We start from the raw sequence: 21,965 nt of genomic DNA, 5'->3' as shown, positions 1-21,965 counted from the left end.
TTGTAATTTATTACTAGTATTTAAATTGTGATAACAGTTGCAAATATGTAAAGTTGTAGCACACAGTCTATTTGTGTGGTTAGGTAATGAGTAATATGTTAAGATAAGACTTAATTTTTTTTTTTACTATGTATTTAACAATAGGGAGAATTTATTTGGAAAAGTGACAGTTCGATGTGGTTTTGCAAATGCTGTAATGGAAAATATACACTTTCATGTTGTAAGGGAAACGATGACAGAAAAAGGGATTGGAAGGAAATTTGTCAGAAAGATATTCTCTCATGTAAACCAGGGGTTGGCAGACATACATGGTTCACGACAATGTTAGACATTAATGGGGAAGTTAGGAATACAAGCAGGATCAATTGAACCTTTTAAATTAATGAAACAAGGGAATCAGTGGGTGGTACATGATATCATAATTTACCATTCCAATCAGCAATGGAAAAGCATTTTGGATGACGGAAAAATGAGACACGTAACAGCCAGTGATGGACAAAAGACCTTTGTGGTTACTGATGGACTGAGTTGTGTGCTGTTTCTAAGGGACATGAGGAAGCTTCTACGGTGCTGCTATCCCAAGGAAGTAAAATGCTTTGGAGGTAGTGGAACACACGGAAAGCGATTGTTACCTTCCTGAGCAACAACGGCTATGGTTCACGGTAATTGGACTTGAGGAAAAGAAAAGACTCTTATCGACACTGGTCTGAGATATGGATGCATTTACGTGTTGATTTTGGTGCACAATTTGAAATTCCAACACATGCATACAAATGACAAAGATCGGGGATATATGTTAGTACAATTGGATGGGGGGACAATTAACCAAATTATATAGTTATGTTTCAAATGTCAAGACGGGGTGTTCTTGAAAATACAGAAAAATGTGTCATTTGAAACATGGAAGTCTGGCAATATCTGGTTTGAGAGGGTACAGGGAAAGATCCCACAAAAGTTTCATAGCAGCTTCAAAGAGCAGGGTTGTAAAATGCAGATTCTTGCTCACAAGCAGGCTAATCAAACACACCAGTCTCATGTGGTAAGCTAAAACAATGGCTCACACCTTCATGGAATGTAACTATCTCAGGAAGCATCTGAAAAAGCATGGATGAGAGTTTCAATTGCATTAAGTGACGAATGTTTAAAACAGGCAAGTCTTTCAAGTCATAACCAAGTTAAATTTTAGCATACCGCTAAAAGCAAAGTTTCACACCTTAATTGAAATAAACTCTCTTAGTAAACAGCTGGAAAGGATGGAAGATACTCAGTCAAATTTGGTGTCAAATTTAAAGTGTAAAATTCTATAAACATCAAACAATTAAAAGAAAATTGGAGACGACCTGTCTACGAGAAACATCATGTAAGTCAAAATCAAAGGCAAAGTTATGAGCTGGGGACAATTGGAAAATTAAACGATTTGAAATCACAGAATTAAAAGTAACACCTATTGAAACCAAAGCATTGTTTAATCAGATCTGAGAGGAGACGATATGCCCAAAATGAATAATTAGTTGTAGTAAGATGTTTACATCAAAGATACTTTTAAACTATCAAAGTGAAACAAGCCCATTTACAAAAGTCGTTAAAACTTAATAACTCTCAGAAAGAGAATATAAACCCAGGGAGCAGAAACAGAGGACAGAGGACAAGGACAGCACCAGCAACAGGAGAGGAGGGGAGGAGAACTCAGAGAGAGAGAGAGAGAGCTCGGTCATGGGAAAGACAAGGCAAGCAGCCGAGTTTAAACAGTTATACATCTAAGGAAGACTAGAATTTAAACAGGAGTCAGAGTCAGCTTAGAGATAGCTAGCAGAGCCAGCTCTCACAGCTCGGTGCATGGGAAGAACAGGACACAGCAACCGAGTTCACCAGCGAATACAACTCAAGAAGACCAGATTTTAAGAAGATCGATTGCCAAGGTGGGCCTGAAGCAGCCAGAAGCAAGATCTTTTTTCCTTTCTGTAAAGAAAGTGTTTGCAGCTTTTAAAAGAAAAAATATAATAATAAAAATAACTTAACCTGAAAAAGTGGTTATTAGCTTACTTCACTTCCTTAATAACGCAGGACCCAGGACATCGATGCTATTAAGGGGTAAGTAGGTAAAATTCTTCGGTGAAGGTATGGGTTATACCGGGGGATAACTTGAAAAGATAGTTTGACCTGAATAGCACTCACAGAAGCCTGCACTGGAGTCAGGGAGTGAGAATCCCTGTTCACCATTTAGAATATCAACCTTTTTTTGGTATAGGGGGAATTCTAAGAATAGTGGTGAGTTTTAACTTCATGGCGCCCAGCGTGGAGGCCTAGAATATTAGAAGTTTCTAGGTAAAGTAAGCCTAGAATATTAGAAGTTTCTAGGTAAAGCGAGGCTAGAATATTAGAAGTTTCTAGGTAAAGTAAGCCTAGAATATTAGAAGTTTCTAGTTAAGCAGAGTAGGGGCTAGAATATTAGAAGTTTCTAGTTCCCAAGAAACGGTTGGAATATTAGAAGTTTCTAACCGGCACAAAGGCTAGAATATTAGAAGTTTCTAGTCTATGTGTGAGTCAGACTTTACCTGCCGAGTTTAGTCTGGAAAGTCATGTGTGATTGGCTTTTGTAAGGATATTCTGTGGATCGAGGGGACTGAAGCTCAGGTTGGGTGTGAAAATCAGTAGACTAGAAGATACTGACCCTGAGAAAAAGTCTGCAAGACATTTTGGTGATAGCACTAAAATCTTGCATCCGTTACTGGTAAAAGAGGCCAAAGAATAAATCATCCTCAGAGTAAGGCAGATTGTGCGGACATTTTCTGGAAAATAGGGACGCTTAGAATCTTCAGAAACCAATAACCAATCGACCCTTAACTAAAACAGGAAGATAGTGCCTTAGTCAGCCTTGGATAGGGCCCAGAAAGGGTACTTATCCTTAATTTCAGAGTGCACCTGAAAGGGACAACCAGGAACAGAAAAAAAATCCAAAAAATGGCAATTAGGGTAATTCTCTTGCCCTGGAATACAGTCAAGAGAGTTGAAACAATGAAACAAGAGTAGAAAAGCTTAACAGAGGCAAAAAAACTCCTGCAGAAGTGAAACTTATCAGCATGGAGGGGTCTCAATTTTTGTTAAGAGTAACTAAAACCCTGCAGAATAGAGGTCCAAGATCTCAGTGGATAAATGTGAGTGTGTGTTTAATAAGGATTTGTGAAATCCTGCAGAGTAAAGATCCAAGATCTGAGTGGATGAATGAGTGTGTGTATGTCTAATAAGGAATTGTGAATTTCTTTTAATGTTTGTACTTTTAAAAAATGTTGTGTTTTACAAAGCCGATTTTCACATAAATTGGAAGTTATAAATGGCAGGTAGAAATGTGATCAGTATTATGGGATAAGTAAATCAGTATGTTCAGAACTAAATTGGTCTCAGAATAAACAGATAAGAGTTTGTGCTGCTGCAGACTTTGAAATTGCTGCATTGAAATTGACACTGCATGGCTCCGCAGGGTCCTAGTGCCCGCTGATCACAAACAGTCACTAGCAGAGATAATGATGTTTAGAATGTTAAATACATTGAAGAAGGAGCTTTAGAGAATAAAGATATTGGACCAGAAGTTAGTTTGGAGAATTAATTGCAGTACCAGGAAATTAGTATCTGATTGCCGGAAAAGATTTAATACAAATTGATGCAGAAAAATTAAAATATTAAAACCAATTGACAATGACAGAAGGAGGCTTAACAGGCCTTAATGGTATGATGTACATCAATGACAAGGAAAATAAACCAGTTCAAAAAGAAATGGTGGCAAAAGAAATCCGGACGTCCTGGAGAGGGCACTTCTGGGATAATCCAAATGAAAATAGAAAGTACAAATTAAAGAATAGGGCCCTCTCCACCCTTGATCTGTTCATTTGATTTTTCAGATGGAAAAAATAAATAACAAACCAGTTCACAAGAAGGAAGAGAACTACGCTCCAGAGAAGAATCTTTTAGACAGGATTGGGGGGAAACTAATGATACAATTGGCTACATATTTGAGGGAATTAAATGACAGAACCCGGAGGAAAACGTTACGAGTTAGAAACAAATCAAAATATCAAATTATAACTGGACAGTGAAACCTCCGGTCAGACATCTCTAACTGGACATTAGCTGATGGATGATCTGTGGTCTCCATGGGGTATGTACTACACGGTGGAGTTATTAAGGGTCTCGGCAGACAGTAGCGACTGACGAGGAACCCCAATATGATAAATGACAATCATTTAAGAATTTTTGTAGCTTGATACCACGGCGGGAAAATTGTTATCAATGCGGCAAAACAATATTGCATTGAAGAGCTGTAATTGTTATTAAAAAAAAAAAAATTCATGTAAATTGATAGGGACTGCTATATATGACAAGGGGGGTAGGTGTGCCATTAAAGAACTTGATCCGCATTTCTAAACTGTGTGAATGTTTTAATAGAGGGGTAGTTTAGTGTGTTTTCTTGATTTAACTACATAGAACATTACAAATAATATTGATGTTGTTAATATGCCATATTTAGTATGTAATAATTATTGGTCCCAAAGCCAAGAAGGAATGTTTCGATATTGTAATTTATTACTAGTATTTAAATTGTGATAACAGTTGCAAATATGTAAAGTTGTAGCACACAGTCTATTTGTGTGGTTAGGTAATGAGTAATATGTTAAGATAAGACTTAATTTTTTTTTTACTATGTATTTAACAATAGGGAGAATTTATTTGGAAAAGTGACAGTTCGATGTGGTTTTGCAAATGCTGTAATGGAAAATATACACTTTCATGTTGTAAGGGAAACGATGACAGAAAAAGGGATTGGAAGGAAATTTGTCAGAAAGATATTCTCTCATGTAAACCAGGGGTTGGCAGACATACATGGTTCACGACAATGTTAGACATTAATGGGGAAGTTAGGAATACAAGCAGGATCAATTGAACCTTTTAAATTAATGAAACAAGGGAATCAGTGGGTGGTACATGATATCATAATTTACCATTCCAATCAGCAATGGAAAAGCATTTTGGATGACGGAAAAATGAGACACGTAACAGCCAGTGATGGACAAAAGACCTTTGTGGTTACTGATGGACTGAGTTGTGTGCTGTTTCTAAGGGACATGAGGAAGCTTCTACGGTGCTGCTATCCCAAGGAAGTAAAATGCTTTGGAGGTAGTGGAACACACGGAAAGCGATTGTTACCTTCCTGAGCAACAACGGCTATGGTTCACGGTAATTGGACTTGAGGAAAAGAAAAGACTCTTATCGACACTGGTCTGAGATATGGATGCATTTACGTGTTGATTTTGGTGCACAATTTGAAATTCCAACACATGCATACAAATGACAAAGATCGGGGATATATGTTAGTACAATTGGATGGGGGGACAATTAACCAAATTATATAGTTATGTTTCAAATGTCAAGACGGGGTGTTCTTGAAAATACAGAAAAATGTGTCATTTGAAACATGGAAGTCTGGCAATATCTGGTTTGAGAGGGTACAGGGAAAGATCCCACAAAAGTTTCATAGCAGCTTCAAAGAGCAGGGTTGTAAAATGCAGATTCTTGCTCACAAGCAGGCTAATCAAACACACCAGTCTCATGTGGTAAGCTAAAACAATGGCTCACACCTTCATGGAATGTAACTATCTCAGGAAGCATCTGAAAAAGCATGGATGAGAGTTTCAATTGCATTAAGTGACGAATGTTTAAAACAGGCAAGTCTTTCAAGTCATAACCAAGTTAAATTTTAGCATACCGCTAAAAGCAAAGTTTCACACCTTAATTGAAATAAACTCTCTTAGTAAACAGCTGGAAAGGATGGAAGATACTCAGTCAAATTTGGTGTCAAATTTAAAGTGTAAAATTCTATGAACATCAAACAATTAAAAGAAAATTGGAGACAACCTGTCTACGAGAAACATCATGTAAGTCAAAATCAAAGGCAAAGTTATGAGCTGGGGACAATTGGAAAATTAAACGATTTGAAATCACAGAATTAAAAGTAACACCTATTGAAACCAAAGCATTGTTTAATCAGATCTGAGAGGAGACGATATGCCCAAAATGAATAATTAGTTGTAGTAAGATGTTTACATCAAAGATACTTTTAAACTATCAAAGTGAAACAAGCCCATTTACAAAAGTCGTTAAAACTTAATAACTCTCAGAAAGAGAATATAAACCCAGGGAGCAGAAACAGAGGACAGAGGACAAGGACAGCACCAGCAACAGGAGAGGAGGGGAGGAGAACTCAGAGAGAGAGAGAGAGAGCTCGGTCATGGGAAAGACAAGGCAAGCAGCCGAGTTTAAACAGTTATACATCTAAGGAAGACTAGAATTTAAACAGGAGTCAGAGTCAGCTTAGAGATAGCTAGCAGAGCCAGCTCTCACAGCTCGGTGCATGGGAAGAACAGGACACAGCAACCGAGTTCACCAGCGAATACAACTCAAGAAGACCAGATTTTAAGAAGATCGATTGCCAAGGTGGGCCTGAAGCAGCCAGAAGCAAGATCTTTTTTCCTTTCTGTAAAGAAAGTGTTTGCAGCTTTTAAAAGAAAAAATATAATAATAAAAATAACTTAACCTGAAAAAGTGGTTATTAGCTTACTTCACTTCCTTAATAACGCAGGACCCAGGACATCGATGCTATTAAGGGGTAAGTAGGTAAAATTCTTCGGTGAAGGTATGGGTTATACCGGGGGATAACTTGAAAAGATAGTTTGACCTGAATAGCACTCACAGAAGCCTGCACTGGAGTCAGGGAGTGAGAATCCCTGTTCACCATTTAGAATATCAACCTTTTTTTTGGTATAGGGGGAATTCTAAGAATAGTGGTGAGTTTTAACTTCAGAACCATCCTTACCTGTTACCTGAGGAACCATCCTTACCTGTTACATGAGGAACCATCCTTAACTGTTACCTGAGGAACCATCTTTACCAGTTACCTGAGGAACCATCCTTACCTGTTACCTGAGGAACCATCCTTACCTGTTACATGAGGAACCATCCTTACCTGTTACCTGAGGAACCATCCTTAACTGTTACCTGAGGAACCATCCTTACCTGTTACCTGAGGAACCATCTTTACCAGTTACCTGAGGAACCATCCTTACCTGTTACCTGAGGAACCATCCTTACCTGTTACCTGAGGAACCATCCTTACCTGTTACATGAGGAACCATCCTTTAACAAGGGGATGAGGAGAGGAAAGAAAATCTAAAAGCACATACTGCACTTGCCAACATCATCAGAGTTTGAGCTAACAATTTATTAAATACAACATGACAAGGTCAGAAGTGGGGATGTATGCAGAGGACTGCGCAATGTTCAGCACCATTCGTGACTCCTCAGATAATGAACAACATAGAACATACAGTGCAGAAGGAGGCCATTCGGCCCATCGAGTCTGCACCGACCCACTTAAGCCCTCACTTCCACCCTATCCCCGTAACCCAATAACCCCTCCTAACCTTTTTTTTTGGACTCTAAGGGCAATTTATCATGGCCAATCCACCTAACCTGCACATTTTTGGACTGTGGGAGGAAACCGGAGCACCCGGAGGAAACCCACGCACACACGGGGAGAATGTGCAAACTCCGCACAGACAGTGACCCAGCGGGGAATCAAACCTTTTTTGCCTGGCGCTGTGAAGCCACAGTGCTAATCACTTGTGCTACCATGCTGCCACAAATGAAGCAGTCCATGTCCAAATGCAGCAAGACATGGACAATATCTAAGCTTGGGCTGACAAGTGACAAGTTACATTTGCACCACACAAGTGCCAGGCAATGATCACATCCTACCTGAGAGGATCTAACTGTCGTCCTTTGACATTCAATGGCATTACCATCACTGAATCCCCCACAATCAACATCCTGAGGGTTACCATTGATCAGAAACTGAACTGAAACTGAACTGGTCCAAAGATGTGCAGGGTAGGTGGATTAGCCATGCTAAATTGCCTTTAGTGTCCAAGGGGTTGGGTGGTGTTGCTGGGTTGCGGGATGGGGTGAAGGTGTGGGCTTGGGTGGGGTGCTCTTTCTGGGGGCCAGTGCGGACTTGGTGGGCAAATGACCTCCTTCTGCACTGTAGGTTCTATGATTCTATGATATTAATACTGTGGCTACCAGGGCAGGTCAAAGGCTAGGAATATTATAGCGAATAACTCACCTCCTGACCCCTCAAAGCCTGTCTACCATCTACAAGGCACAAGTCAGGAGTGTAATGGAATACTCTCCACTTGCCTGGATGAGTGCAGCTCCAACAACACCCAAGAAGCTCAACACCCTCTGGGACAAAGCAGCCCACTTAATTGCTCCCCCTTCCACAAATATTCAAACCCACCACCACCGCGAATAGTGGCAGCCATGTGTACCATCTACAAGATGCACTGCAGTAACTCACCAAGGTTCCTTAGACAGCACCTTCCAAACCAATGACCACCACCATCTAGAAGGACATGAGCAGCAAATACCTGGGAACCCCACCACCGGAGGTTCCCCTCCAAGTCACTCACCACCCTGGCTTGAAATATATCGCCGCTCCTTCAATGTCGCTGGAGCAACATCCTGGAACTCCCTCCCTAACAGCACAGTGGGTGCACCTACACCTCAAGGACTGCAGCGGTTCAAGAAAGCAACTCACTACCACCTTCTGAAGGACAACTAGGGATGGGTAATACATGCTGGCCTAACCAGCGACACCCACATCCCGTAAATTAATAAAAAAAGAAAAACAATGAAGCATGTCCTAATTTCCCCAGCTGTTTCTATATCCTTTAAACAAAATCCAATTCAACCCCAGTCTCCACATGATCTTTTACTTTACTGTTTCTTGCAATCAGCCTCCTTTTTTATCCTGGATTTTCCATTTTATGCCACTTACTTATCTCTGTACGTGATTTCTGTCTTATATTTTCTCTTGTTTCTCTTTTATTTTCACTTCAATTATTCATTTGATCATTTGTTCTTTGATGGTTGTATTTGCAAAAGAATTTGAAATTTCACACTGCTATGGTGACTGCGATCATACACTAAAATGTTCCTTGGACTGGGAACCCTAATCAGGTTAGTGTACCCAAAGGCATTCATGCACCCGATCAGATAAGTAAAGCGCACTGTGACAAATCCAAAATGAATTTGTCTCTGTTTGTGAGACATGTATGTCGCAAGCAGATAAATCAATCCAAGACAACTTCATAAAGAGAATAGTTACTGCAGCAGCAGCTAGCCTCACTGCCACTTCAGTAGAAAGCTATCTTGTGCGTCTTCACCTCGTGTAAGTTCTGCCCCAGATGAAACAGAACCTCATGAAATGAAAATCGCTTATTGTCACGAGTAGGCTTCAATTAAGTTACTGTGAAAAGCCCCTAGTCGCCACATTTCGGCGCCTGTCCGGGGAGGCTGATACCTCATTGGGATAGGCTTCAGGACTGAGAACTAAACACCTTGAGACAATATTCACTTTAATGCAAGGTCTTCGCACACTTTCACTTTCTATTTTTGGTCCATGTGATGGCAGTGATACTTGCTTATCAACTTTATTCAAGGACTTTTCAGATGAATTACATTTTTTTTAACATTTAAAAGCCAGAAAAATATTCAAAAGAATAAGGAGCATCAATATATTGTTTAGCAAGTGTCTCAAACTTGCCATCATCCTATCTTCTGTTCAAAATCCCTCAAGTATTAAGCCTTGAAGCAGACATGAGCTACCATAAGTGAGGTATAATTCCTCCTACAGATAACTTTAGCAAAAGCACATGCGTGTTATTCCAATAAAATGTTCAATTCAATCAATTTCATCATGAGATTTCAGAAACCTCCTTATATGGAACCATTGAGATGAATAAATCACAGCAATTTAAAACCCATTTACTTTTAAGTCTCTTCATACTGTGGGAGCAGATGGCTGCTGCCACAGCAATAACATTTATTGGTCCCTATTCTTCTGATTGAATACTTATCGAATACTATGCACAATAAAAGCTGCAGCTGTATTAAATGGCTCTACATCCATAGTTAGATATTCTCAGAATCCATAATGATTTCAATGAAGCATAGAAACGGGGTTCCAAACTACGCAATTTAAAAAATAAATAAACAGAACTCTACAAGCAGACACAACAAAGATAAGAAATAAATCCATATTCAAGCAACGCAGAGATTCAATATACAGGAAAATTATGGCAAAACTTTGAGCCCTTAACCAGCTGTTATTATTCACCAAACTCGAGCCATGTGCAAAATTTGACACTTTTCACATATTCACTCCAATGTATGTACCTCTATTCAGTGCAGATATTGTATTTTCTGCCGTGTGTGTTCTTAAATGTCTAAAAAAGGGAGAGATCTTGTTCCAACCTGCCCTTGGTCACAAAGTTCAAGACCTCTAAGTCACAATCAACATTAAATCCCTCAACTCAGTTCAGACATTCTGCTATCTTGGGAGCATTGGGCGTGATTTAATTAAATGGGAACAATGTCCTATAACGATCGCATTTAGCTGTGTGTTTCCCGGCGCTCGTAGTGCCAAGAAACACAACATTATCAAACATCACTCTGGTTAGATGTGGGGCCTTTGGGAACGCAGGGCCGAGGCCACACATAGCACCGTTTTCAGCACTGAGGAGCTCTGCTCGCCACAGCTGCTCAGTGTAGTGAGAGATAAATGGCGTCCCAATCTCTGGAGCCCCTGGCGTGACCCCTGACACCCCCAGCCCCAACTTACAATGAGGGCCTCCTTCAACATCCAAGCAGGGCGCACCAGCCCGATTAAAAATGCCAGATTGGCACCTTGGCAGTGCCAACTCAGTAACCTGGCAGTGCCCCTGCCAGTTAGCAGTGCCAGGCTGGCACCCAGTGGCACTGCCAGGGTGCCAGGCTAGCAGTGTCAGGGTGCCTGGGTGGCACCAGCAATGCCAGGGTACCACATTTCTCAAAGCGCATGCACTTGAGCACCCCCTGTTCCCTAGGAGACTCCCACGAGTACCATTCCACCTGATCCCCATTTGTGGAGACCAGTATTATACGGCGCTTGTCTGATGTTTCCAAGGCGAAGGTGATAGATCCCAACACCTCGGGTGCTTTGTTAAACTGCATATTAGAGTGAGACTAGCTGTCTCAGAGTTGCCAAAGAGTGATCCCTCCACGATGAGATTACAATGTCTCGCGAGATGGCGATAGAACCTGCGAGGCAAAAATGTTAAAAATCGAATTAAATTTTATTTAAAAAGGTCTTGCGAGCCGGCTAGATCCCAGGAAGGGGGTCCCCGGCTCCTATCAGCCACGTTGCACCATGGTGCGCTGCTATTCGGGTACAGTGTGGCCATTTAATCATGCCCTCTGTCTCCAACAATACCATGTCGCAGGAAGAAATTAGACATCGTCTGACAAAAAGCAAGCTCAACATTTACCAGGCTCAACTACAGGCTATGAAGCAAGCAAAACAAAAATCAAAATTTACCAGGCAATGGTTTTCACATCACTTCTCTATGGCTATGATGCATGGACAACCTACTGGCATCACATACATTTACTTCTACCTCCTCTGTTTTAAAGTTCTATCTGCAACATCATGTGGGTGAACAAAATCTCTCACACCAAAATTCTTGCAAGATGCCACACACTGGTACCTAGAACATACTCAAAACTCAGCTTCGTTGGGTCAACCATGTGGATCATATGGAGGATTCTTGCACAGCAAAGATGGCATTCTACAATCACATGAGCATGGCAACCCTCGGATGCATAGGGCATCCCAACCTTGGATACAAAGATATCCTTTAGGGAAGCACAAGTGGATAGCACTGTGGCTTCAGAGCGCCAGGTTCGATTCCCCACTGGATCACTGTCTGTGCGGAGTCTGCACGTTCTCCGCGTGTCTGCGTGGGTTTCCTCCGGGTGCTCCGGTTTCCTCCCACAGTCCAAAGATGTGCAGGTTAGGTGGCTTGGCCATGATAAATTGCCCTTAGTGACCGAAAAGGTTAGGAGGGATTATTGGATTACGGGGATAGGATGAAAGTAAGGGCTTAAATGGGTCAGTGAAGACTTGATGGGCCGAATGGCCTCCTTCTGCACTGTATGTTCTATATTCTATGATATCCTAAAGCCAATCTCAGACCCTGTGAGTTGAGAATCCCACTGCATGGGAAAAAACAACATGGGGGCGTTCCAAATGAAGATGTCTCTGTCATCAAGCAATCTCAACATTAGAGAAGAACCGAGTCAGTTCTCTTTAGGATAAGCAAGCACATCGCTAAGCCAGTGTCTTCATCCACCTCTCCAACAGTTGCTTCATATACAATATTTGCAATGACTTCTGAAAATCAAGATTCAGTTTAACATCACATAGGCGACAACACCAGAGAGTGAACAACTGGTCTTCCTGCAATGGGAGCGTTGGGAGAATCCATCATCATTGTGTGCTCACTTATGTCATAAAGCATTACAGAGTATGTGCTTAAATGCTTTTTTTGCCTTCCACCTTTAAGTTATAGAGTTTTAACTATAGTATTTTAATCCTTTACGTCCTGCTAAAACCAAAGATAGCTCTGTGGATAAATGCACTGTGAGATATATTGCTGGAGTATATAGCACATCAAACCCCATGTCACTGCTCGGCCAAGTTAGCTGGCCAGATATATTGCTGGAGTATATAGCACATCAAACCCCATGTCACTGCTCTGCCAAGTTAGCTGGCCTCGGTTTCGTTAGTTTCAATGAGTTCCTTGTGGGCATGGTCTACATTGCAAAACTGCAACCAAATTTAACACAAAGTAGCACTAAATTGGCAATCACATTCAAAGAATCATGTTATAAATCATGTTAAATTGCCCTTAGTGTCCAAAAATGATTAGGAAGGGTTATTAGGTTACCGGGATAGGGTGGATAGGCGTAAGTGGGTTGGTGCCGACTCGATGGGCCAAATGGCCTCCTTCTGCACTGTATGTTCTATGTTCTATAATGGTGCAGTAGAACAGAAGTGTCCAAACTATAGCCCATGAACACACACAGACAATATGGAACTATATTATCGCTTTCGGGGGAAACAACAGGTGCTGAGACTGTTCCACGCCCTCAACTCTCCTCAGGGAGGGGTGGGGGGGGGGGGGGCAGGGAAACAGTCCACAGACAGAGGAGGAGGAAGAGGAGAGGGGTGTGGAATTTCTTTACAGGGCGACCTTCGGCAGCACCCCCACCCAGGCAGGCAGGGGCAGCCCATGGGCCTGCCTGCAGAAGTGGCACCCCAGCCTGCACTGGATGCCTGTCTTCAGACAGTTGATTTGCCCCCCACATCGCATCGGGAAACTGGAAGCCAACTGGAAAATCCCACCCACCCAGCCTTCTTAACTTTCATTTAACAAGTCGCTTAATGCGCTTAATTAGCTGCCCAGTTTATGGAGGCAGGCAGTCCTGCCATCCCAAAATCCACCTCATCCAAAATGAAGGGGATTGGGAAACTCACATGTGGAACCGGTTCTGCTATTTCGAGACCCAATCCACCTTTTTACCTGACCCCAACAGGGCCTAAAAATCCTGCCTGTGGACTAGCAATGAGACCATCAAAATCCAGGCAGCTTAGTTCTTCTTGCAGTCAGATTTATTACTCACTGATTTGTCCTTTTTTGAATAGCCTGGATTTTTGGAGAGGGCTTACCACTAGTACCTCATATACTCTAAATCATAATTCCAAGATGTTAGACTTCAATGCTGGAGGTACGTGGAAACAATGGGAATATTAATTTACATATTATATGTAACCAGCAAGGCCCGTGCTATACATAACCAGTGGGCCACAATGATAAATGATTAACAAACTCCTTCGGCGACCGTCATTCTGAAGTCATTATCGAGGTTTAAGAAGTTTAATCTGTGTCTCACCCATCCTATATGTTTGATGTTGATAATTGACGGTTGAAATGCAAAGCATTTTGAATAAAAATACTTTTAAAAAAAAGAAATGCAAAGCATTCCTTAGCTAACATTGTTCACCTTGATGAGGATCAAAATACACAATGAAAAGGAGATGTTTGGAGGGAGGATTCCAAAAATGTAGATCAAACAATCTGTGGTTGGGGCAGCACGGTGGCCTAGTGGTTAGCACAACCGCCTCACGGCGCTGAGGTCCCAGGTTCGATCCCGGCTCTGGGTCACTGTCCGTGTGGAGTTTGCACATTCTCCCCGTGTTTGCGTGGGTTTCGCCCCCACAACCCAAAAATGTGCAGAGTAGGTGGATTGGCCACTCTAAATTGCCCCTTAATAGAAAAAATAATTGGGTAATCTAAATTTATAAAAAAAAACAATCTGTGGTTAATAGCTAATTACTGGATGAAAGCAAACCAAACCCGAATGGATAGATAGTGAAGATTGCATGACTCCAACAAGACCAACTTGTATACATATTACATATATAGCAACTTTAATGCAGTAAGATTCCCAAGGCACTCCATAACAGCATTTTCTTTTTTTTTTAAATAAATTTAAATAAATTTAGAGTACCCAATTATTTTTTTTCCAATTAAGGGACAATTTAGTGTGGCCAATCCACCTAACCTGCACATCTTTGTGTTGTGGGGCTGAAACCCACACAGACACGGGTAGAATGTGCAAACTCCACCTGGACAGTGACCCAGGGCCGGGAATCGAACCCAGGTCCTCAGCGCTGTGCCACCATACTGCCCCACAACAGCATTTTCAAAGAACACTTGAGACCAAGCCACATAAGATGTTAGGGCAGGTGACCAAATGCTTGGTCAGCGGTAAGTTTTAAAGAGTGCTTTAAAGGAGGAAAGTGAGGCAGAAAGTTTTAGGGACGTAATTCCAGAGCGTGAGCTCTCGGCAGTTCTATGGCACAGCCCCCAGTGATGGAGTGATTCAAATCGGGGAAGCTCAAGAGGCGAGAATTAATTGAGTGCAGAGATCTGAAGGGGGTTTTAAGGCTAGAGAAGGTTAAAGAGAAAGGGAGGGGTGAGGCCATGGGGCAGAATTTGAAAACAAGGAGAGAATATTAAAATCATGGCACATGGGAGGCAATGGAGGTCAGTGAACCCGGGAGTGATGGGTGAACAGGGATTGGTGCCAGTTACATTGCGGGCAGTAGATTATGGATGAGCTGTTGTTTATGGTGACCTGTCTGAAACCTGACAGTGTTCTGTCTAATTAAATTGCCTGATGAGGGGTATTTCATACAACCTCATAATGTGAAGGCGATGTTATCTGCCTTTCAGGACAAGGTGACAATTGAACCTTCTTGCACCCAAGAAAAATAGCAACTGGCAACTGTTTGTTTCACTAAAATTGACTATTTATATTTGCAGTCTGTAGTTCTCTGCTTGAAGAAAAGACACTTTTTTTAGGTGAATCTCTAGTTTGTTGCAAGAACCAGAAGTGCTCTGTTTATGCTATTAACCACTACCAGAATTCATAGCTGTCTTTAGAGCCAGCCCTGAAACATAAATGCAACATTACCATGTCAGACAATTAATAGTTGCACTGATGCAATGGGAAGCAGATGTTACTCAGGCTGTGTGTTATTGACTCTGCTGCAAATCAACGATCACACTATATTAATATACCACAAATCAAATTTTTTTCTGCAACAATTATAATTACAGATATATTTTCTTTTTATTAGACAATATTATTGCAAAGTAAACAGGATTTGAAGTGCTAGTTCAACTTTCACAAAACTATGTGTTCAACTAAATGATACAGACAAACAAACCAATAATGAGTCAGCAAGTGAGATGTCTTTGTTTGCTTGAAGTGCTACAAAATGTTTTTAAATTTCAAAGATCATTAAAAAATTACATCAATTTTACAAATGCTCCTCCACCAAAATTCCTATTGCTGCCCTACCAAAAATTGGTTGTCACGGTGCACCCGCATCCATTCCGTATGGATGGCTGTGCATACATGTTACATATTAGATGCATACACAGCTCTAGTCATTGAATAAAATAAATGGGTATTTGTATTTCTTTATTTTGATGCAAATCTTACTTCTGATCTGGTACATTGTGCTTTCTATACTTCAGCAGTCAGTACCAAAGAGAATGACTGATGACAGAAACTGTACAAAGGATTTCGGGGGTATGTTTCTCAGAACCTAACTCTTCCAGCACACCTTTTTGTAGCTGACATAATTTTCCCCCACCACCTGTGCAGTGTTCCCTTTATTCTTGTAAAATGCCTTAGGATATTTATTATACGGAAAAATAAGTATACATTACTGTTGCTGTCCCTGAAGAGTGATTGGATAGAGATTAGGAGCAGGAGCCCTTGCCAATTTTTATTTTCTTGAGTCCATAGGCAGTGTGTATAATTGGGACACACGTACCACTTTCTTAACTGAAAACAAAATGTACACAAGTACAAACCTGGCATCTTCCTGTATGGTTCAGATGCTCATTAAATAGATTTACAGAGCCAATGCAGAGGTGGTAATAATTTCAGAGAAGTCCAAATAGTCTCTCTCCTCCCTTCCCCGTGATATTTTTTTCCCAATTAAGGGGCCAATTCACCTACCCTGCACATCTTTGGGTTGTGGGGTTGAAAGCCACCAAACATGGAGAGAATGTGCTAACTCCACATGGACAGTGACCCGGTGCCGGGATCGAACCCGGGTCCTCGGTGTTGTGAGGCAGCAACACTGTGCCTCCCCGTCCTGCCCCATAATATTGATCGAGAGAAGGATGGAACAATTTACAGCAAACTGGTGTAACTTAGTATTCATAAACAAATCTACTGGGAATCAAGAAAAAAAATGCATAGAAAAAAATCATATCCTTGATGAAACTGTTGATAAAACCTTAACATAAAAATGCAAGTGGGAAGATGATGGCATGGTGGTATTGTCAGTGGACTAGTAATCCAGAGACCCAGGTTAATGCTCTGGGGACCCGGCTTTGAATCCCACCCTGGTAGATGGTAAATTCAATAACAATCTGGAATTAGCTGGCGGCACGGTAATGCAGTGGTTAGCACTGCTGCCTCATGCCACCAAGGACCTGGGTTCGGTCCCAGCCCCGGGTCATTGTCCGCGTGGAGTTTGTACATTCATCCCTACAACCCAAAGATGTGCAGGGCAGGTGAATTGGCAAGCTAAATGTCCCTTAATTGGAAAAAAAAGAGATTGGGGACTCTAAATTCATATTTTTAAAAATCTGGAATTAAAAGCCTAATGATGACTATGAAACCATTGTCGCTTGTCATAAAAACCCATCTCATTCACCATCCTTACCTGGTCTGGCTGACATGTGTTTCTAGATCCATAACAATATAACTGTTAAATGCCCTCTGAGATGGCCTCACAAGTCACTCTGTTCTAGGGCAATTAGGGATGGGCAGTAAATGCTGGCCCAACCAACGATCCCCACATCCAATAAATAAATCAGTGTGATTTTAATAAGAAAGTTGAAGTAGAAAGGTGCAAAATACATAATCATGTAGTTCATATCTATTTCGTAGATAGCTTTGCCTGATCACAGCAATTCACCTTCCACTTAAAATCTTTCAATTAACAATACAGAAACTGAAACTACAATTCCACACATTAATTGGTCCATGAAGTATCCAGCTACATGCCTTTGAAAACACATTTGAGAAATACAACTTACCTACAACAACGAGCAGAGTCCAAATGAGATATATCCCACTGTTGAAACATGTTGCATATTGTCGAAATAAGTACATGCATATAGGTGGCAACACAAAAAATAAAACATTGCTGATCTGCAAAATAAAAGTTAAACAAACGGTATGGTATGTAAATATTACAAACACAATGAACATGCTATTATTGACATCACAACAAAACAATTGGTCTTAACACAGTAGCTCAAGGTTTTTCCACAATTTCACAAACTGCCACACCATTCCTTGTGCAAAACAAACGTTGCATGAAGAATGTCCATGCATTAGTTCTAAATTTGTCTTTCATCACTCATGGGCATTGCAAATTCCTGAACCAGTGCATAATCCTGGTGCAACATCACTGAAAAAACCTAATGCAGCTGACTGCAAGGCCTTGGAAAATTGGTCCGCCAACCTCAATTTTATTTTGTCCAAAAATTGTCCAAAAATGTAATTTAAATTTTTCATTCAAATATACTTAATTTTTTTTTAATTTGTGGAAGTAGATTATGTAAGAGTTCAAATGTGACATTACATAAAGCACAATAGTCTAAGTGTTCACTGCATGGCACTCGAAGGTGCCTCAATACACCTACAATTACAGGGTTATATTTTCAATTTATATTTAATGTCAAGCATTCTCTAGTACATGCAGCCCAAGAGGTTTTACACAGTTTTCAGCCCCTTGGTGTACTGTGGCTAGAGGCCTTTCTCCAACTTTGCAGTGACTACCCTAATTTTTAGTGCATCCCTTGCACGTAGTCCTAAACTTTGGAATGTGCCAGTCTACTACACTCAGTCATTGCCAGCTCTTTGTACTGAAAGATAGCAGGTTTCAGGCAGACCAAAAAGCATCTTTCACTCAGTTATGGTCCTGTGTTTACCTTGGTGTGCGTCGCTGGGGACTGACCGTAGCGCACAGAGTCCTGTGTTATGGAATTGGCCAGGATAAAACCCAACAAAAACCACTGCGTCTCTTCCTAGACCTTCTTTGCAAAGGAACATTCCAGAAGGAGATGGGCGACAATCTCGTCCCCCATAGTAACTGCCCCGAGGACAGCATGCAGTGGCACCTAGATTCTAGGTGTGCATGAAGGATCTGACAGGGAGGGTGCTTTTCACCACCCCCCAGCTATGACATGGTGCTTGTTTGACAGTTTTGGAGTAGAGGTACTCTGCCAAATGATGTTGACAGTTTGCACAGGGAACCATCCAACATATCCACTATATCCTTAACCTGCAAGGCCTTGAGGTCATTAGTGTGGAACATTGCCTGATGAACTTGTGGTTGAAAGTATTTGTGTGCACAAAAATTTCCACAAGGCACAGATGGTACAACACAGTCCAACTGAACAGAGCATTCTGCAGCAATGTGGTCAGATCCATTCTTTGCAACACTGGGGACCAATAGAACCTCAACATGTAATAATACTGGCCATTTGCAAACCAAAAATCTACGCACAAAGTGGTGCAGGTAAACACAAAGCTGAACCTCTATTATAACAGCAGCAAGCTGTGGAAACCTGTCATGGGTTAGGGACCAAGTGGTCACCAATAGTAGCCCACCTTCTCCAGACTCCATATTAAACATCTTTTTAAAAAATTACCCACACTCTGTCACAAAACCAATGATTTCTATAAATTCATTGTTACTTCTTTACTCTTGTCCATAGTGCCCCTCTTCATAAAATTTCAAATCCTTTTGGCCTTTTTCTGCTATCAGTGCACCCGCATTTTCATGAAACTATAAAACTGAACCCCACGTCACCCTTTATCCACACTCTTCAGGATCTTCCCATTAAGTGTTTGCTCCCAAATTTTTCTTCTTCCCAAAGTAATTACCTCACACTTATCCACATTGCACCTGCCTGTCCCTTCTGCGATACCTTGCAGTAACCTTCAAAGGTTCAGCTGGGTATTTGTCTTTTTGAGTCGCCAGCAAACTTTAAGATCTTGTCTCTCTGTGCTCAAGACCAAATCAGATACCCAACCAAGGTAGAGCCAGGCATCATAAGCCAGCCCCGCACAGTAGTTTAGGACATAAGCAGAAGGAGCCCCTGTGAATACAGAGGCTGGAAATACTGCCAGTGGTCAAACTGCACGGGTACATATCATTTCCATGTCCAACGTGCTGGAACTGACTGAACATACACACAGGGCCTGACTTAACACTTTGAATTTCATTAAAGTCAAGCTTTGGAAAAGAGAGAAGTTTAAAAAAACGTGTCGCAAGGCGGCAAACTGTGAAAAGATGAAGACATTGAAAAGTATGAAAGTTTTTGTTGGAGAAAACCAGAGTTGTTAGTGAGAGCTGTGCGATCAAATAGCCACATCCAGCTCACACTACCTGCAAACAGTACCATCCTTATTTTGGGTTGTCGGGGCACGCCGAGGGCCATGCTACAAAAAAATGTAACATGAAAGTTTACTTTTAAAGGACTTGCACCAAAACGGCGTCGTTAAGGTGCCCAGGTGTAAAAGAGTTTATAACTCCGTCCTGTTACATAAATATGCCTGGGGCAGACAAACATGGATTGAAGAAAGCAGCAGAAAGTGCGGCACAAACATCCGCCTGGAGCAAAACAAAACAAGAAACTCCAGCAAGATAGTTTCCTGCTCCAGCCAATGCCTCTGCTGTAAAAGGTTCACAGCGACATCTGATCGATCCGCCACATTTCTAAGAATACAATCGGCACCTTATTTCACCTCAGTGGCAAAACAATAACAACCTTATTGTTTTTCTTTTTCAGTTTAAAAACTAAAAATGGATACAAACCGTGTTGTAAAATTCGGCAATGTTTGAGAGGATCACGTAATTCCCCTCACACCAATCCACTTCGGAACTGCCAGCCTGCAACTGGTTCCAAAACCGGCTCATACTTGGACTTTATTGATCTCGGTCCGAGTTAAAGCTGGGGGTGGGGGGTGAAGGTGATCATTCTGGACCGTCTGCTCTCGCTCTGTACATCCAGCCTCAGGAGCCTTCACATCAACCCTAACAACGACAGGCTCGGTAATGAGCTATTCCTCCTTTTTCCTGCAATGTCACTCCGGAGAGTCCCAGTCTTTTTTTTCTCTCTCTCTCTCTGTTTTCCTGACCTCGGGTTTCCCTTCCCATGAACCACATTGCTCTGGGTCAATGGGACGCCTCCTCTCTCCTTGAGATCTCTCCGGCTCCGATCTGCTGCTTCCATCCCCCAGGGTCAGCCACCCTCCCCCTGGGCGTCTCTCTGCTCCGGAGCAGGAACAGATTATATGAAAATGAAATGAAAATCGCTTATTGTCACGAGTAGGCTTCAATGAAGTTCCTGTGAAAAGCCCCTAGTCGCCACATTCCGGCGCCTGTCCGGGGAGGCTGGTACGGGAATCAAACCGTGCTGCTGGCCTGCTTGGTCTGCTTTAAAAGCCAGCGATTTAGCCCAGTGAGCTAAACCAGCCCCTTGTCTCCCCCCCCCCCCCCCCCCCTGCTGAGGATGAAATGTTTGAATGTTGCACCAACCACATCTCCAGGACCATCATCTGGTTTATGGTGTCAGCTTTAATCCTGAGCTTTCACCGGTCAACCCCTTTGCTGGAGCTGGTTTAGCTCAGTGGGCTAGATAGCTGGTTTGTAATGCAGAACAAAGCCAGCGTCGCGGGTTCAATTCCCATTCCAGCTTACCTGAACAGGCGCAGGAATGTGGCGACTCGGGGTTTTTCACAGCAACTTCATACTTGTGACAATAAAAGTTTATTATTATCTCTTTTTCTCTTCTGTTTGATTGTGCCTGCTGTAATTTTTCAGGAATACGTTTAAGATCGTTTTTCATCAGCATGGTTTAAAATAATAAATAATAATAAAATAAAAAAGAACAGGTTCAATCCCCAAATCGTGATTAAGTACAAAAAACTCGTTTTGAAAATGGGCAGGTAAAACTGAAATGCATAAGTTTCCAGGGGAGGTTTGAGAGCAGAGACGGCAGTGTGAGTCCTGGTGCCAGTCCAGTGAACGTATCACCTGAGGTTTCGCCTGAGGAAGGAGCAGTGCTCCGAAAGCTAGTGTTTGAAACACGGTTTGCAGCACGGTAGCATTGTGGATAGCACAATTGCTTCACAGCTCTAGGGTCCCAGGTTCGATTCCAGCTTGGGTCACTGTCTGTGCGGAGTCTGCACATCCTCCCCGTGTGTGTGTGGGTTTCCTCCGGGTGCTCCGGTTTCCTCCCACAGTCCAAAGATGTGCAGGTTAGGTGGATTGGTCATGTTAAATTGCCCTTAGTGTCCAAAATTGCCCTTAGTGTTGGGTGGGGTTACTGAGTTATGGGGATAGGGTGGAAGTGTGGACCTTGGGT

The 21,965-nt window shown here is 41.9% G+C and overlaps 1 protein-coding gene across 1 annotated transcript in view; it reads right to left on the bottom strand.

Moving 5' to 3' along the window:
* Positions 1-20,795, bottom strand: part of acer2 (alkaline ceramidase 2) — an 88,434-nt gene extending 67,639 nt beyond the window's left edge. The window contains exons 1-2 of the mRNA XM_038804608.1: positions 20,414-20,795; positions 17,622-17,736 (exon numbers count right to left, since the gene is read on the bottom strand). Coding sequence (XP_038660536.1) covers positions 17,622-17,736; positions 20,414-20,515 — 217 coding nt within the window. The 5' untranslated portion in view covers positions 20,516-20,795. The remainder of the gene's footprint in view (positions 1-17,621; positions 17,737-20,413) is intronic.
* Between the last annotated feature and the right edge of the window lie 1,170 nt (positions 20,796-21,965).

Source organism: Scyliorhinus canicula, chromosome 8 (assembly GCF_902713615.1).
Source record: "Scyliorhinus canicula chromosome 8, sScyCan1.1, whole genome shotgun sequence".
NCBI lineage: Eukaryota > Metazoa > Chordata > Chondrichthyes > Carcharhiniformes > Scyliorhinidae > Scyliorhinus > Scyliorhinus canicula.
Note: the sequence above shows the minus strand (reverse complement) of the source record. Positions and strands in the feature narration are given on the sequence as shown.